Source organism: Argentina silus, assembly GCF_951799395.1.
Source record: "Argentina silus genome assembly, chromosome: 6".
Lineage (NCBI taxonomy): Eukaryota > Metazoa > Chordata > Actinopteri > Argentiniformes > Argentinidae > Argentina > Argentina silus.
In genome coordinates, this window is record NC_139660.1 from 8,115,566 (window position 1) to 8,134,020 (window position 18,455).

The 18,455-nt window shown below is 42.0% G+C and overlaps 1 protein-coding gene across 1 annotated transcript; it reads right to left on the reverse strand.

Annotated features, from left to right (window-relative positions):
* Positions 1-487: 487 nt before the first annotated feature.
* On the reverse strand, positions 488-17,820 carry LOC310805776 (von Willebrand factor A domain-containing protein 3B-like; the record flags this gene model as incomplete). The annotated part of the gene is made up of 33 exons (XM_083671583.1): positions 488-674; positions 963-1,194; positions 1,344-1,509; positions 1,638-1,730; positions 1,894-2,015; positions 2,205-2,321; positions 4,620-4,779; positions 5,191-5,383; positions 7,410-7,507; positions 7,745-7,870; positions 8,295-8,419; positions 8,597-8,723; positions 9,405-9,597; positions 9,713-9,763; positions 9,899-10,020; positions 11,122-11,278; positions 11,388-11,448; positions 12,112-12,273; positions 12,441-12,589; positions 12,689-12,819; positions 12,953-13,135; positions 13,341-13,439; positions 13,721-13,852; positions 14,327-14,465; positions 14,590-14,744; positions 14,895-15,082; positions 15,259-15,372; positions 15,588-15,709; positions 16,373-16,542; positions 16,760-16,916; positions 17,120-17,370; positions 17,462-17,550; positions 17,793-17,820. The coding sequence occupies 33 exons, from the start codon at positions 17,818-17,820 to the stop codon at positions 488-490; spliced, it is 4,599 nt and encodes a 1,532-aa protein (XP_083527709.1).
* Between the last annotated feature and the right edge of the window lie 635 nt (positions 17,821-18,455).

Sequence of the window (18,455 nt, forward strand, 5' to 3'; positions counted from 1 at the left end):
GATTTATATTTAATTTTCTATTCAGTACAAATAATGACACATTAATCACAAACAATGGAGTACACAAATCATCATGTTACAGAGCATAACATCATCATTGGCTTTCTATCAACACATCTCAGCTTCATTAAAATGTCAATAAATTATGCAAGGAGTTAATGATACATTAATTATAAAAGAACAATAACACTGAATTATAAGAGGCTGGTCACTATGCCCTTGTGTGTACTAGCAAAAACACATCAACGCATTAGTAATTATATCACATAGGACCTCTATCCCTGTTTTACCATGGTCTCTCTGAGGCTGAATACCCTTGACAGTTTGGCAGATTTGATTCAGTTGGGCCTTTTCATTGAATATTGTGTTCACAATCCAAATGTCCATCACATGCTATGTTTGCTCAGAGGGAAAATCAGTAATGCTGTATTATTTTAAAATTGTTGACACACATTAATATGAATATGGGGTTTTACAGTGTAATGAGCTATTGGCTAAACCCAGAAGAGCCAGTATCAACGGAGTAGGTAAGTTCCTCCAGTTCCTCATCAATTTCCTCCTCCTCTTCATCTCCCTTCTCATCCTTATTCTGCTTGCAGGTGTACATATGCAGTGCTGTGTGGAACTGGTCCTCTGAGAGCCAGAAGCAGTGAGAGATGTCTAAGTGCTGGCAGCTGTTCAGATACAAACACAACAACAGAGATCTTGTTACACAGTTCCAGATCATTGCCTCAGAAGTAGCTTACAATAGTGTTGAAGCACTCTACAAAGTCTACTGGGGAAAGGGCAATGCCAACAAAGCAGGTGGGAGGATTAGGCAATTGACACACACGCATCCTTCTGCTGCTCTTTTTCTAGAGAGCATCACGCCATCCATCTGCACCTCATCATCCTCACCCAACACTGAAACATCAAGCTTAGAGTGTCACAGAATATAATATCATAAAGAATAATTATTGTACTTTTGCCCGCTGATGAAGTGAACTTCCACCTGAGCTCCAGAGATGCCATGGACAACACCAGGCAGAAAGGTGTGAGAGGTAGAATCAGCCAGGGTTAGAACATAGTCTCCAACTGTCAGGGCATGAGAACGGCTCCACCTCCCAAAGATCCAGTCCCGATTCTGAACAACACTGGTGTTATCTGCCCAGCGGATCAGGAGCTGCCCTCCATTCCCAACTCTCTGTTTCACCTCTGCTGTAGGACATACAGTATTAGTCCAAAGGTGTCAGTCAATGTCAGGTTACTTAGAAAATACTGCATTAATCACGGAAAGATTTGAAGGTAGCTTATGAATGCAAACATGAGGGATTGCTGTATGATGCAATTTGCATTTGTATTACCAAGGCGATAAGTTGCTGTTTGGTCGCATCTGGCAATGACTGGCTGGCCTACCCAGCGCTCTTCACACTCGAGGGCAAAGGTCACATCATTGTAAAACTTCTGAGATGAAATGAGGAACAGCTGTGGCCTGGAAACTTGTCCTTCAGTGTCTTCATAATACCTCACCTAGTATACAAATACATGGAAAGAGTTTATACCGTATATGACAATAAGGGATTAATACATTGCGCACGAATGTGTATTTGACAAAAAAGTTATAGAATGTAAATAAAAAATGAGAAATGTAATTTCACCATAATCTTCTTGTCTTCTAAGATCTTGAGCACCACCCCTGGACAGCAGCGCTCCAGGTGGAGGGGATGAACCCCAATGACTGGATCTCCAATCTAAAAGGACAATGACAGGAAGTTTAGCAAATGCAGAGTAAAACATGTCAGAACAATGGAGGGAACAATCTGGGAATATCACGTGTTAATTCATAAGATTGATCCTGACTCAGACCTAAACTGAATACAAACTGAATATAAAACTATAAACAATTAATTTGACCTTGACATCCTGTTTGGAGTCATCTTCCTCTGTGAAGATGTCCTCTCTACAGATCCTCTCCAGCTCTCCGGTCTGACCCTGCAGGAAGTAACTGTGATCTCCACATGCATGGACCACTGAACCTGAGAGAGAGAAAGAGAGAGAGAGAGAGAAAGAGGGAGAGAGAGAGAGAGAGAGAGAGAGAGAGAGAGAGGGACACCTCACCCAACATCTAATCATCATAAAAGCCAAACCTTCGTCAACTCTCAACAGTATCATTTGTGAAACTTGAAAATGAGTCTCCATGATCTGATCTGAAGCATGAAACGTACAGTTGTAATACCAGCCATCATGTGACGAACGTCCAAGCACTTCCTGTCCAGGTCTCAGTTTGGGCGAATGGAGTCTGACAGTGTTCACATACTCAGGTACGTCTGAGGCTTCCTTTCCTAGTGACAAAACATAAACATACTTTAGTGGGGAAATTTGGTTGCCAAAATTCAGAATCGATTAAGGCTTCAATCTTCACAAAAGTATGGCCTATTATGATAAAGGATGATTATGATAGCTTGTACATGAACTGACTCGATAACTATTCTTGTACTTCTTGTACTATTTTGTCCTAATACTCATGGTATAATATCATAAAACTATTTGTGGCAGTATAAGGAGAATGCCTCCCCAAATAATGTGATAGAATCTCTGACATTAGGGCAAACGTTGTGCTCCACTGCTTTGTGCTCCATATGAGTAGTGAATATACATAACTAAATACTCACAATATCAACACCACCTTCATAGTGGGAGAAATTGAAAATGAAATCTAATATAAGTAAATAATAAACTCTTTCAATAGGGTAATCTGTGCTCTACTAGTGAATATCCATGTAACGATTCCCCAAGTCTTGCATATAAACTCAATATTTGATGAGCAAGCTATTTGGGTGATTAGGGCAGTCTGAGAAAAGCAGCATGTGGTACAGAGCACAGTTCACAAAGTATCACCTGTCTTGGTATCAACACAGCACCCCCAGTCATCCAAAAGGGAGCTGTGAAATCCTGTCAACCTGTGGAGCTGCACCACTAATCCGAGATTAGACTTGAGCGCCTATCTGAGCCCCCTAATGCCCCCTCTTGGACATGGCCACTTAAGTGTGCAGTCCCAGTACTGACTTTACCTCAAGTATTACAGTGGTCGATCTTGCGCAGAGCCACAATACCCGTCTAACTGGCATGGTACAGTATAGAGCCATGAATGAAGAGAGGCTAAGAATAGACCCAGGGATTGTTTCCAAGATAGAGTTCAGGAGGTTTAATAAGACTTTGTGTAGGGTATGTCGGCAAAGTTCTTGGTGCTTACAGTCTCGATATAGAGAGCCTTATAAGCCCTATACAGGGTAGACCTTGTTTACCTTGTAGACAGTGTTTACCTTGTCTCGATCACAAAGCAAACAGTTTTAAGTTGGCAATTGAACTGATCCAAAACAGAGCATTACAATAATTACTGGTTATTATTGGTTGTGTCTATTGATGTGATTCTATGACATGTTGTCCTTAAGGTAGGGTATCATTAGGGTATTCGATGTAGATTCTCACCCACGATAAAGTAAGCCACTTAACCCAGGCTATCTGTCACGCTACAATTGTACCTTGAATTTCTAAATCTTTAAATGATGAATGTAGGTATAACTATTTGACCATCTACAGTTCTCTTAACAGAGCCATCAAATGTTAACTCTCCATGTACAGAGAGCAGCAACACTTACAGGGACGCCCAGAATGCATTACTAACCTTAGCTGGGAGGATAATTAGATTGCTGTTAATCTTTAGATGTCATGTGGCCGCCACTAAATGTGTATGGCATAGCAGCTGTGGCCGTGTCAAGGAAGAGAGGTCTGAGCATGGCGCCATAGAAACCGCCTGAACAAATCATTCCAAAGACCACACTCTGTACAATTCTTAGAGCAGGCACTTAGGCTACATTCTGCCAGCCTACACAGGGTTAGAGTACCAGGGTTACAATCTGCCTATACAGGCCAGGTTCTTCTGGTATGAAAAATTACCATATTGGCAGGGTCCATATTCTCTGTCCGTCCTTCTCTATGAGTGTGTTGAGCCCATTCCCCTCCAGAGGCTGACTCATTAAAAACCACATCTCATTCATGACTCATTCATCAGTCATATAGTTTTCAATGTAGGTTTATTCCATTGAATGTTGGCATGATGATGAAACATTTTGAGCAGTGTAACAACATAAAGTACTGTGTGCTCTTCTCCTTTCCAACCCCCATTAGTTTTAGGACCCTGTCCAGGTGCATTGAGATCAATTGAAAGCCTCTTTACTCAACAAGCCAGGAGGCAGATGGTAATTACTGTCGTCTAAACCCATGGCTTCCCAGGGTGCATCATAAGTGTAGTGTGGGAGCCAATGACAGAGTCATATTTCTCCTCACTCCTCTCTCTCTCTCGCTCCCCCCTCTTTCCGTCTATCTGTCTCTATTTCCTTCTCTCTCTTTCTCACTCTCTAAATCTATTAGTACCTTTTTTTTTGTCTACCCTCGGCTATAATCAGGTCACATCACATGCTGAGGAGTTTACTGGCTGAAATACATTAGTGGGCCGTGGAGATTTGTTCACTGTCAACAAATGCTACAGTTTATGAATATAATACACGTATACGTATTATGACAATATCAAGACAAAACTGCCATCCAAATCGCCCATCATCTAACATCATCTAACTCACCGTAGTATGATGTGAGAGGAAGTAGCCTCTGCAACTGCTCCAATATCAGCAGGTGCTGGCTCCTCTCCTCTCTCTGCTGCTCAGTGCTGTTTGTATCCTTGGGAGACTTCAGTGACCTCTCCTTCAGTGCAGACAGAGCTTTAACACAGCTTTGGATCTCCTGTGACCACCAGAGAAGAAATTAAAATACACATACATTGTATGCCATGAAATATCAAGCTATGCGTTCATCAGGCACAACTGTATGTTAAAAGTAAACTACAATAGGAGCTCTTTAAAGGCAGACTCTACAATATGACGTAGCAATGAAATAGTGGGGGAACTACCATCAGAGATAGTTAGTGTAAAGGAAGACAATTCACTCAGCAGTCTTTTTGTCATAGGGCTATCGAGTTCAACTACCACGCTCGTGCATCGCTAGCTACTGAAACGTCTTGCTTGGGCGAATCTGAAACATCTCTAAAGTCATCCATCTTCCCATGATGATGTCATATTGTGGAGTCTACCTTTAATGTAAATAAAGTACACTAACAACCAGTTACTGTAAATACAATGGTCGACATGCCTCTACTTGCACTCCTCGATGGTGTTCCAATGCCTTCATCAGCCTCTGGACCAGTCTGTCTTCTCTCTCAGTAGCTGAGAGAGAACTCTCTTTGGGGTCACACTGGTCTGAGGGGTCAGGGGTCACTAAGGGCTCAGAACTGTGTGAAGGCTCTGTGTTGCCAGGATGGTCTTTGGCACCTAGGTGCAGTTCAGGTGACCTGCAGGGGGCACTTGATGGGAATCTTAGCTGGGATACCTGGCATTTTGTACCACTTCTCTGAACCTGGTCGTCAACAGTGTCTGTAAGTAAGGATTATAATGCAATATAATACATATTTTTGAATCCCTGAGGATCAACACTAAATGTCACATAGAGGAGGGTCTGACGGCAGAAAAGAGATCAGTGTCCTTTGGCCCAACATACATGTACAAAATCATCAAAGCCTGGGCAGTGTGGAGTGGCATACGCAGTGCTTCTAAAACTAAACTAATTTTCAAAAGATAGGAACAAAAACATCAAAACATTTGATCAAAGTACAGACGCTGGAGGTTAATCGTAGATGAGAGGAACACCCAGAGACAGATGGAGCTTCTTTTTGGTTCAATGATTATATGCAAATGCAATCCCAACTTCAAAGACAAAAGGAGGATAAATCTGGTCTAAACATTCAGAAGACAGAAAGAGAGTTTCTCTGCTTGTTTTTGAAGAGGCCCAGTCTTCATAGGAGTCACATGGGGCCCTGACTGAAGCCACTAGGAAACTACTAAGAAAAAGATGATGTCAAAGATGAATGAGGGACCCCTAATTAGTCATTATTAAAGGCAGTCCTGCTTGTTAGTCATAAGAGATGTTTTAGATCTATCACATGTACCCCCTGGCACAAATACAGAGAGAAAACTCTGAATTCAGGATGTTTCAATAACTACAACATTCACTTAAACAGCTCGTTCTTGGGGTAAATGTTATAAATAAAAGAGGATCAGCAACATTTGGCTATTGAATGACGTGTAGTATGAAACATATAGTAGTACTAGATCAACCTACTATAGTGCCAACTACTGCTTTCCCTATTGATCATTCTGCAGGTTCCTAGATATGGCTGTATTTACAGTCTAACCAGGCAGATTTCACTGTATTGAACAGCATGAGCCAAGCCAGTGTGAGGCAGCAGGTTGGGAATATGGTTATAGCTCAACTAGGAACATGCTTGTTGATGCTGCAGGTAAAGAGCACCATGGGATAACTGTCAAAGACTCCCAGCAAAGCTGTCCCAGCAGAAGGCCATAATAGGGTATTAGTCAGACAGCAGGTGACAGACCAGGGTCAGATTGTAGGGGGGGGGCATAGGCATAACAGATTCTAAAATACATACAAACAGGCACAAACAGACACATAGACACACACACACACACACACACACACACACACACACACACACACACACACACACACACACACACGCACACACACACACACACACACACACACACAAACACACACACACACACACACTCACACACCTTTCACCTTTAAGACCTGAGTTAATACTCTACTGATCACATTACAGTACAGTACCTGAGCCATAATGACTGTGCTATTAACAGGGGAGGAAGGCAAGCCTTGACCAGAACCCCCCACCCACTCCCCAGCATGTTAATCCTGCTGATCTCACCTTAATGGTTGATGGGTTTGCTAAGGATAGCTTGTGTTAATGGCGGTAGTGGTAGCCAAGGATAGATCGCCTATACTGTAGCTCTACGGTTGGAATGCTAACCTGTACCACGCTGAGAGTAAATAGCTTGTCTAGCTGGGTGAAGGGGTGAAAGGGTGACACTAGTGTAGTGGGGTTGTAGGGGGAGGAGGATTCTGTACCTAGCTCTGTGGTGTGGCTTTAAAGGTATATGGCCCATGTGTGAGGCTGTTGGGAGGGGGAGCTGACCTGCAGTGTACGTGGGGTGGTCCTGATCTCCCTCCAGTGTCACGTCCTCTCTGTTCTTGTTTGTTTTTGTCCTCGCTGGCCGTGCGTCCGATTGTGAGACATGTCCCCTCCTCAACTGCCGCTTAGCCTGCTGAGGTCTTACAGCAGAACAATACACTGTATTTCAAATATGGTCACTGAAACAATGCAATACTAAATATATGAGTTATGACTTGAGTGTCCTGTATGCTAAATGTAAGAGTTATGACAATTGACCAATTTGAACATAAGCATATCGCCAATTCTATTGTAAATCTCTTCTTACATTGGCTGCTCCAACAGGTGTCGTCGTTTCAGGTCAAGACATGTAAGAGAATACCTGGTCTGGCTTATTTTCATCATTTTGCACCTCTGGCAGTGCACCTTCACAACAGGGCAGACAACAATGAAAATGCATATGCCACATCAAACCAAAAATATCTAACCAATCATAATAAAACTAAGCCAAATGAAATGGTACAATGATCACATCATAAGTGTGTGTAAAATCTAGAGAGTAAAATGTCTGATGAGTGAGAAGTGGCCCTCGCACCACTGTGAATCCTCTTGTCTCGATGAGTTATGCTCTGCTCATCAGAGGCTTGGTATGACTCCTTGTACCTTCTCATTGTTGTATTTGAGGATGGAAAACAATTTATCAGCGGCCTCCAGACGACGAGGAGTTGCTATGACAACCCCGGGAACAAAGCGATCACCTGCGATCACTACAAGCACAAAATCCCCCACCTGAGGAGAGAGAGGCAAACAGGACATCTTTAGCTGCATTTTTTAAGCATGTATTGTATCAGTACTAATAAAACATCTATGTGTCTATAAAGCAGAGGATAATGTGAGGGCGGCAGCATCTGTTTTCTTGTTGCGCCAATATAGAGGGCAGTGTTGTATTGTTGTTTGAGAGGGAGGTAGTGCATTGTTGTGTGAGAGGGCAGTGGTGTGTTGTGTGAGCGGATGGTAGTGTACGTGAGTGTGTGTGTGTGTGTGTGTGTGTGTGTGTGTGTGTGTGTGTGTGTGTATTTTTAGAAGGCAGTAGTGTATTGTGTTTACATAGGGGGTAGTATTGTATTGTTGTGTGTTGTTGTCTGTGTATACATGTATAGAGGGTAGTAGTTTAATGTTCTCTTAATGGAAACAATTATCAACAAATTCTCACTGTCAGTGGAGGACATGGTTGGGCCCCTCCCACAGTGAGGATAGACCCCTGAGGAATGATCTCAGAGTTTCCACTGCTGAAGTCTATCATCACTCTTCTCCCATTCAGTCGTTTTCTCACTGTACCTACAGCAACCACAGAAGAACATTACAAAAAAGACAAGAAAAGTCTTAGAATAAATGACCTGTATGTATACTGTCTGCTGAAGGATTTTTCAGTATCATATTTTAAATAGAAACTATTACTTTTTTACTACTACATTATTCCTGTTTCATGGGTAGGGAGAAAGGTAGGTTACTCACCATTGTAGTAACATCCATCAGCCTCTGACCTGGCGATGACTCTTTGACCCCTCAGAGTGTCTAGAGGTTTCCTGAGTGATTTCCTCTGGGTTTCGGATGATGTACTCTCAGTTTTGCTTTTTGAGTCCTAAGTATGCAGACATACTATAAATGAAAAGGCTGTGTGGAGGAGGCCTTGCGGCATTTGATTAGTTGTTTATGATGAATCATTACTGTAATTGGTAACATTGTGTCATCCTCTAAATTATGGAAGGACATGGACATTAGCAGTTTCTCTCCACTCAATTACAGTTAAAGTTAAATGCAGCAGTTCTACCCTATACTGTAATTATACTTCAGCAGTTGTCCCAAATCAGTAGCTGATTGGAACAGTGTGTGTTTGTGTGTGTGTTTGTGTGTGTGTGTGTGTGTGTGTGTGTGTGTGTGTGTGTGCATGCATGCGTGCAAGTGTGTGTTCCCCTTTAATAGAGGCTTTTGTGATACACTGCTTGCGTTGTACACTGATTACACAGCAGCTGAAGAGTGATTGGATTTTCAACCACCTCTCCATTGAATGGCTTTCAATGTCAGACAAGGAGAGGAAAATAATCAGGACAGTCTTTTCTTCCTTGCACAGACTATTGCCATTGCCCTCAGTCAACATTAGTATGTATTCCAATTCCATTCGTTCTGCTTTATAGTTTACCCAGTTAACTGACAACCTAACCCTTACAATTTCAAACAGACACACAATGGTGATATCAATACTATTGCAATGTGGAAAAACTGGTGGGTACTTTTCAATACTCATTCCACTGACACTACTCACTGTGTGGGTGTTCCTTGCACTCTGTTTGGCAGCCTGCTGCAGGTTTGAAGCCTGTTGGAGGAAGGAGAGCCCCATCTGGATCTGGTCTTCCAGTAGATCCACATCCTCCTGGTCAACAGGCCAGCCCAAACGCTCCAAGGCCTGCAGCAGGGGGTCCCTGTAATCCTTGAAAGCCACAGGCTCCCTGCCAAACCTTCAGAACATACCAGGGTGACACACTGTAAGCTCTTAACCTCATCCATCAAACAGGGCTGTTCAAGTCTTATTGACCTCTCTGTGTGTAAAGTAAACACAGATTATGTACTCACTTGTCTCTCTCATCTTGAGTCAGCACTCTCCATACGATACCATTCAGGCGTCTGATGATGAATCGTCAAGAATACATGAATGTGAGCTCAACAAAAGATCTGAACCATATTGATACCGAAGTAACAGATCATTCTATGGCAGACACAAATGGCCATGGTCCTAAACATTCACTTTAAGACTTTGACCTTTCATAAGAACACAGAGCCTTCTGCAGTTTGGCCTTGTAGCCTTCCAGGTTCACGGCAATGGGATTGACCAGAGTAAGGCGTTGTGTACTACCACTGCTGATGTGGATTAGTGGAAGAACCTGCATGGACGTAAAAACAGACATGTTCATAATCACATTTCCAATGTGCTCCGAGCCAAGGTGAAAATGTGTGTGTGTGTGTGTGTGTGTGTGTATGTGTCTGTGTGTGTGTGTGTGTGTGTGTGTGTATGTGTCTGTGTGTGTGTGTGTGTGTGTGTGTGTGTCTGTGTGTGTGTGTGTGTGTGTGTATGTGTGTGTGTGTGTGTGTGTGTGTGTGTGTGTGTGTGTGTGTGTGTGCCCATCTGTGAATCATTTACCTCTACTATTGTGTGTACACTAACACTAGCACTACAGAAATGCACCTCATGCTTGTCATGTTGCCATGGTAGCATCTTTTGTATTCTCTCCAAACCATTGGGCATAGAGTGCTGAACATCTGAACCCACAGCATTGAATGTACTTATGTATTGTTTCCAATGCAGGATTGTTTGTTTACAGCACATGTTATTGTCTCGTTTGTGTCCAGGCTGAGTGAGAGGCCTCAGGTAGTTATAATAACATTGCATTTAAATGAGAACCATTCAAAGTGGAATGCAATATTGCAGCCCCTCTTACACCTCCATATAATGGGCTATTGGAAAAAGGAAGGAAAATAAAGCTGCAGCAAATGCCTGACAGTTGAATAGCTCAGTGCATGTTAATCAACAACATGCATATGGATTCTCCATATGGATAAGTCCAGATTGAATGTATGCACAATACACTTTTAGTATTGTTATAAAAAAAATCTGATCTTATGTTATAGCAATGTACAGTAATATGGGTAAAAACATCTCATTCTAATTCCACAAAGTTACGATGAAACTCCTGTTCATTTTCCTACACACATTCAGTTGTGCCGAATGTATTATATCACTGCCATCTGCAGGAAGTATAAGGAACTGCTTCCAAGTATATGTTCTACTGGCTAAAAGGATTTGCTGTGAGTGACAAAATGATCATGAGCACATGCAGTCACAGAGTTGTATCAGATATAAATTGCTCTGTCCAGGTTTGTTTAGGGATCAGGAATTGCATCACAGATCAGACAAAAGGGTCATAATGAATACATGGTACAATGATTTCAGTTACAAGATCTAAAAGTCAAATCAGGCCATGTACCTCATCAAACACTTTGGAATAGACCTGTTTCTTCAGCAAAGGGATTTGTTTGGGACTGTGGGAGATAGCTGTAGATGCCAGTGCATCCAAGATGGTAAGTCTCCTGGCTACCAGGCTATTTGTCCTGAGCCATTGTGCAGAAGACATATTCAGTGACCTAATGACACATAAAAGAACAATTGGTTGAGACCCGTCCAAGGTACATTTGGTATTTGTTCCAATAACATCATTCTTTCAAAATAGGCTTTAAAGTCAGCATTACTTACTCATTTGGTTTTCTCTTGGTCTGTCTCTTTTGGTTTTCATCTGAGGGGGTTAACCCTAACTCTGGAGTCAGAAAAAATAGGAAAGTAAGAGCAGGTAACCATGTTATCAACTAAATTACACTCCACCCATCCATTTATTGGAGATTATGAGTCATTATCTTTCAATACATCAGGGGACTGCTAACTGAAAATAATCACTCCTTCCTTAATGTACTAATAGAGTTTTTAGAGGCAGTGGACTTTGATTGGTACTAATTATGAGCTCCTGAATAGCTTCCTGATTGTAGGACATATTAGACCATAATAGACCTGTCTGATTTGTCTTACTCTTTGACATGAAAATTAAAAAGGTTTCCAGACATGGGAGATTAGTTGGGTGTCAGTACACCCCATCTTCTGTTTAGTGGTGGACTGTGTTTAACGATATCTATGCATATAACTGTATGTACAGTACCAGTCAAAAGTTTGGACACACCTTCTCATTCAATGGTTTTTCTTTATTTTTTATTATTTTATACATTGCAGATTAATATTGAAGACATCAAAACTATGAAGGAACACATGTGGAATTATGTAGTAAACAAAAAAGTGTTAAATAATCCAGAATATGTTTTAGATTTTAGATTCTTCAAAGTAGCCACCTTTTGCTTTGATGACGGCTTTGCACACTCTTGGCAAGTTTGTGTCCAAACTTTTGACTGGTACTGTATGTGTACACACTCACTTTGGAGGACATGGTTTTGTTTTTCAGTGTTCATCTGGAGAAGTGCCTGGGTCTCTGACAGCATCCAGTTGTGGGAGGGAAGTTTTTCACTAAGGATGGGGTCCTTGTCATAGGCAGTCACATCGCTGGTCAGGAGCCTCAGCAGACTGGCTTTTGTATTTCCTTCAAACATTTATCATAAGACTGCAAATGTTACATATGTCAAACACCTGCACATAGACACTAAAGTTTGGAAAGGAAGTAAAGGAATTCCACAACTGAGAACAAGCTCTACAGTATCCATCATGTTTGAATAATGTGTCTGATGATTGCTCATTAAGTCCACTGACCTGCATGTCTTAGAGAGTTGGACTGGCACTGCTTCAGACTAGGTCTGACAGGACTTCCCTGCAGTGACTTAGGTCTCTCAGGGCCCTGCAAACGCTGTGGACCGTTTTGTAGGATAGGGGCACTGTGAGGCCCCTGGCATGGCCTTTCTCTGGAGAGAGGTAGAGGAGAACACAGTCAAATATCAAACCTGAAGCTTAAATGATGGAATCTGGCATCAAAGGAGGAACAAATGAAAACGCTATCTCACCTATTGGATATGTTTTTGTCTCCATGGTGGAAGACATCTAACATAACACATTCTGCACGGAGTCTCCGAACACTCTCCAGGTCTTTTTCTCCTCTCTCAATCTCAGATTTCAAAAGGTGGATTTCCTCACTCTAAATGGGAAACACACGTTTTTAAAAGAAGAACCGTTTCATACTGTACTTTCCTACTTGAGGCCACAGTCATATGACACCAACCAACATACAATACATTAACTGTTAGATTTCAACATGTCCATTGGCTGACCTCATAGGGCCAGAGGAGAGAGGGATCCTGAGTGTTTGGGTGGTAGCAGTGGAACCTCCCTTGTGTCTCTCTGGCCAGTTCATATAGGAAGGAGTTGGCCTCCTCGTCATCACAATTGAAGGAGATGGTGTGTACTGGTATAGAACCCCAGTGTCTCACCTGCTCCATGATGGTTCTGATTGGCTGAGGGATGTATGTGACACAGGTTATTAGATGTCAAAAATTAAAACTAGCACTAATGCCATTAGTGCTAGTTTCAGTTCAGTTGTCCGCTTTGGATATAATTAGTTAAACCTGCAGTGAAAAAAAGGTGTTATTTGGCCTTTCACCTTGCACTAAAATAAGTCAAAACTTGATCTCTGAACCTTACAGTAAGATAACTCAGTACCTGGTCAGGCCTGCCATCAGTCAGGAGGTAAACAGCTTGTGTGTCATGGTCTGTAAAGGCTTGAGCCAATGCTCCCAAAGTGTTGGTTGAGCCCCCAGCCTAAGGACGAGATAGCCAACTTTTAGCCAAGAGATTTAGAGGCATCTACATCACATGATGACAGGGTTCATCACTGCACACCATTAACAATCCCCCTTATCAATCGCAAGGATCTAAAACACCATCCACACTACATATTTCCATGAAAAACCAGATCCATTTGATAAATGTGACAACAGGCATTTTTCCCCCACACATTACTACGACCATAACCAGCGTGCATATCGCAAGGCTTTAGAAGATTTACAATGATCTGCATTCTACAGCCTGAAGTCACACACCTGCAGCCTTTTGACCCACCACCAAGCACTCTCCAAGCTTCCAGCATTCGTCTCTGTGAGTCTGTTTCTCCACAACCCAACCCGAGACCCAAATTCCACAAAGTTGATTTTTGCCTTGTGGCAAAGTTGTTCCTGTATAAGTCAAAGAACAGGAATGAGATCAAATGAAAACCAATATTCACAGAACCGGCTCATCCTATACGTGGAGCCCCGGATTGCAATGAAAAGGTATAGCAAATTACCCTATAAAAAAAAATACTTTTCTTTAGTCTTGCTTTTAATAAGTCAGCCCTTGATATTCTTTTATTCTATTTAATTTTTTATTCCATTTATTTTCTATAATGTATGCCCACACAATTTCCTATTATTCCTATGATGTCTTGTTTTTATGATAGTCTTTTGATAATATTTATTTTTCAATACACTTGTTGCTGCAGTGGGGCGGGGGGTGAAGGTGTGGGTACGGGTGCGAGGTGGGTGAATTATTTTGCTTAGGGCCCCATAATAGGTTGAGTCAACTCTGCTAATTTGTATCAGTAGGCTGTCCTTGTTCTGCAATTTTTTTCCACTTACAGTAGGGAGAAGTCAGAGCAAATAGATGCAAACCTGTATTAGTTGGTAGATCTTGTCTTTAAGGTGAGGGAGCTGGTCTCTCATGGACTCAGATGTATCAATGAGGAAGTAAACCTGATCCTCCAGAACAGTCCCAAACATCTCCCTGCTTCCACTCCTCAGCCACTCCAATCTGGCACCAACAGTGACATGACAGTGAGCTATAAGGCAATCACTGAGAGTGGCAGGACCACTCTTTAATCAAAGTCTTACTACTATGAGTGATGGTACTCTTACTCCAAATGACTATTTATTACCTCTTCTTCATGGTTTTGACGACTGTCCTCATCCTCTCTTCATACCATTGGCACTTCCCAGCAGTGACATAAACATGAACGAGAGAGTCGTCGCTCCATTTCATGTGAGCAAACCCTTCACAGTACTTAGCATTGACCAGTCTCCTTCTTGTCCCCTTCAAAGCAATTCATAAATCTATTACTAGACATACAATTCCAAGAAGAACATTGAGAGGAACATCCAGCCCAAATGACAACAAGCAATTAACTCAGGCACAAAGAACATTATAATTGTAGATACACGAACGCTAATAAAAGTCACTCACAGCATCCGATTGAGTGGTCTCATCCATGGGCTTGCATTTGATATCCACAATGCCATCAGAGTGGCGGAAGGCACAATCAGCCAGAGCATCATAAATGGCCAGTCGCTGACTGTTCAATCCGAACCTGGACAACCACGCCCTGGAGCTGAGGCACTCATCAGACACACAGACTGCTGGACACGTAGAGTCTGTTCAAATCGAGGAAAGGAATTACAGAACTTCTAGGCTGTATTTCTCTTCCCATACAGACCTGAGTACTGACTCCCCCACACTCAAACTCAATGTCTATATAGCTTCTAGTCAAGAATGCAGTGTCATAAGTTCTTTGATAATGATAGAGTTGTAATGACTGTTGGGCTTCTACCAGAGTGTTGTGGTGGCGAGATCTGTCGCTGGATGTCCTGAAGCACGTCCCTGTTTCTCAGAGCCTCCTCCATCTCCCACCAAACCAAGTACACATCCTCTCTGACTCCACCACCTGACACACACATGTGTATTAGTGCTACAGCACTGTATTTGATGAGTACTGTACTTTCTGTAATTATATTCTCACGGTATTATTGTTATTAGTGTTAGGGTTAGTAATGAATTGCAATTAATCACATGGCAGTAATACATTGTAACCTTGGAAAACTATTTGATAATAGTAAAAAAGTCTCCATGCTTCCATGGCATACAGGAGAGCAGTGGTACCTGGGAGAACATCTCCTATAGGCTGCTTGAGTGATACAGGAGGACCCACACCACCACGTTGGCTCTCGGCTGAGTGTAATGACACGTCACTGTTAGAGTGTCTCTCTGCAAATGCATGGAACCTACAGGATAGAGAGACACACTAATATTCTGTACATCACCCTCTCTGGTTGTGCTCAGTGACTTTCCCTTAACATTCAAAGCTGTTAACGTTAATGATCTTTTCAGGTTTGATTAATGAGGTGGGTGCCCTTGTGGTTAAGTAGTACATCAAAGAGTTCATCTTATTCAGGCAGAATGCTTTTAGCTGGACCTCTGCTCTCACATATGAATCTCTAGAGATGCACAACAATAAACACTGAGTCAATGCCAAGAACCTGATTGGCTGACCAGTATTGACTCCAGGGAATGTGAGACACTGACACTATTGAGTTGGTAGGTTGTTGATGATGCATTGTTATTAAATATACATCAAAGACTTAAGATGGGAGAGTCATGCATTCAAATACATTAGTAAGGGGACACCACATAAATCATAACTCCCTTATGAGTATAATAATTGCCACCTATGAATATTCTACAGATACAAACCCAGTCTCTAGTTATTGGTATACAATATGGAACCAATCACACAGACATTTTGTTAATATTCTGTCCTGATATGATGATTTCTCTTTCATATTCAAACAAAATATATAACCTTAATCTGCTCAAGCACACATAAACTGGTAAGGAAACTGTGGAAACAAGGCCTAATCTTCTTCTGATAGAGTCGGATGTCTTACCTGCCAGCAGTGAGGTGTGATAAGTCTTTTAAGGCCAGCTTGGTTCTTTCGTCATTGGCATTGAATGACACTGTGTGGATTGGGCACATCTTCCCCACCAGTCTATTTCTCAGAACATCTGTCACATTTTCTTGGAAATCCCCAACAGAAAACAAGTAGACCGATTCAATCTGCATGGAAACAGTACACATACAAAAACTGGTTATCATTGCATAGAGCCATGTTTGTTACTTTTCTACCTTTCTACAGTGGGAAACAAATGCAGTAGGTGTTTGACTGAACAGGGCAACTATGTTTTCAAGAGAGTTTGTTTGCTGTAGGCCTATGCTAGAGGAAGAGGTAAATAATTGTCATAACATAACAACTTGTGAATGTGATGATTCTCACCGTGGTGTCCTCCATTGCTTTCAGCAGCGCATTAGTAGTGTTAACCTGGGAAGACTGCTCCTGTGCCAACCCAAGCAGCCACTCCTCAGCAGATTTGAGGTTACCCTCTGAGGTGGTCACTGCCATCTCCCTCCATGCCTCTACAGAGGCACCAGAGCTGTGGAAAAGAATTGGTATGAAGTTCTGTCTTATACCTGTGTAGTAATGCTGTACAGTAATTACTTGTAAATCCGTGTTACACTATCCTTTCATAATTAAAGTAAAGAGTAAATCTATCAAAAATCAAATCTATGTTATGTTAACATGAATGTATTCTAAACAGTGCATTGCCATTCATTTGGCAATGCTAATCTTTCTCACCGGAACAGGTTAATCTTGGAGATCTGTGACACCTGCTCTCTGATGACAGTGCACAAAGCGTCTATGCTCAGTTGATACTGAGGCCTCGCCACTCCGCCAAAATCCAGAACCATGGCGACAGAGTGCTCCTGGATCACCCCAAAGAGCTGCCTGCTGCCTGTAGTCAGCCAGTCCATCCTATGGCGATACAGCTTCACCTTCTCCTCTAACCTGTAGCACAGCTCCTGTAATTGCTGTGGTGTAGCTGTCAGCTTTGGCCAAACAGACACATGCAACATGTGATCAGGCAGTCACTTACATTCAGAAATGTATTGTAATTCATGAATATAATAGTGTACATACATTATAATCAGATCCATCCTTAGAGAATTGTGAAAACAGACCCTCTGCGTACTGAGAAGACACAGACCTTCTAAGAGATCGGACATAATCTGAGGAAGCAATGGTAGACAGAATTAAGTTTGCTGAGTACACGTTTAACAATTCCCACCAATATAACAACAGGAGCAAACACCTACAGTACATGCTTGGGGCCCCTTTTCTCCACCAGGTCTGTGTCTGCCTTTGTTTGCATGTGTTTGCATGTGTGTGTGTGTGTGTGTGTGTGTGTGTGTGTGTGTGTGTGTGTGTGTGTGTGTGTGTGTGTGTGTGTGTGTGTGAGTGTGTGTGTTACCTTCACTGTGCCTGAAGCTGATTTGCATGATAATCTGAGAGAGGGTGAGTTTGCTTTGCTTTAGTCCATGAATTCTCAACCACACAGGTGATGATGACATATTTTCCACTTGCTCCATGTATTCCTCTGCACCTGGCTGTGAGCCAGACACCTGCTTGTATGGATGACAAATCCTTTAAAAGCCTGATTGACCATCATCCAAACCTAAATCACCCGCCATCCCCAACTATTTGGACTTGTGGAAATCTAAGAGGATGTGATAGGCCTAGCTATAAGCATAGGTCTAAAGTAAAAGATTGAGACTGGGTTGAGGCATTCAAGTACTTTAAATGGATCATAAGGGAGAAATGAAAGAGAAATGCATGCTGACAAGATTCTCTACAACGCACAGAGCAAGGTTTTTCTATTCTATTTTTTATACACGGTATCCGAACGTTACATCGCATCCATCGCATCCACATCCTTCATCCTTTTCATACAATTATTGTTTTCTTAACGCTCTCGTTACATCAATACATTATTAGTAACATAAAACGACCAGAACGTTGCAACATTGTGTTTGCAGGAGTCTGAGTAACAATACATGTTTTACTTACTTTGTTTTTGAAGAAACTTTAGAATATTGTACGCTCCAACTAGGAGGTCTATTCTGTTGACATTAGT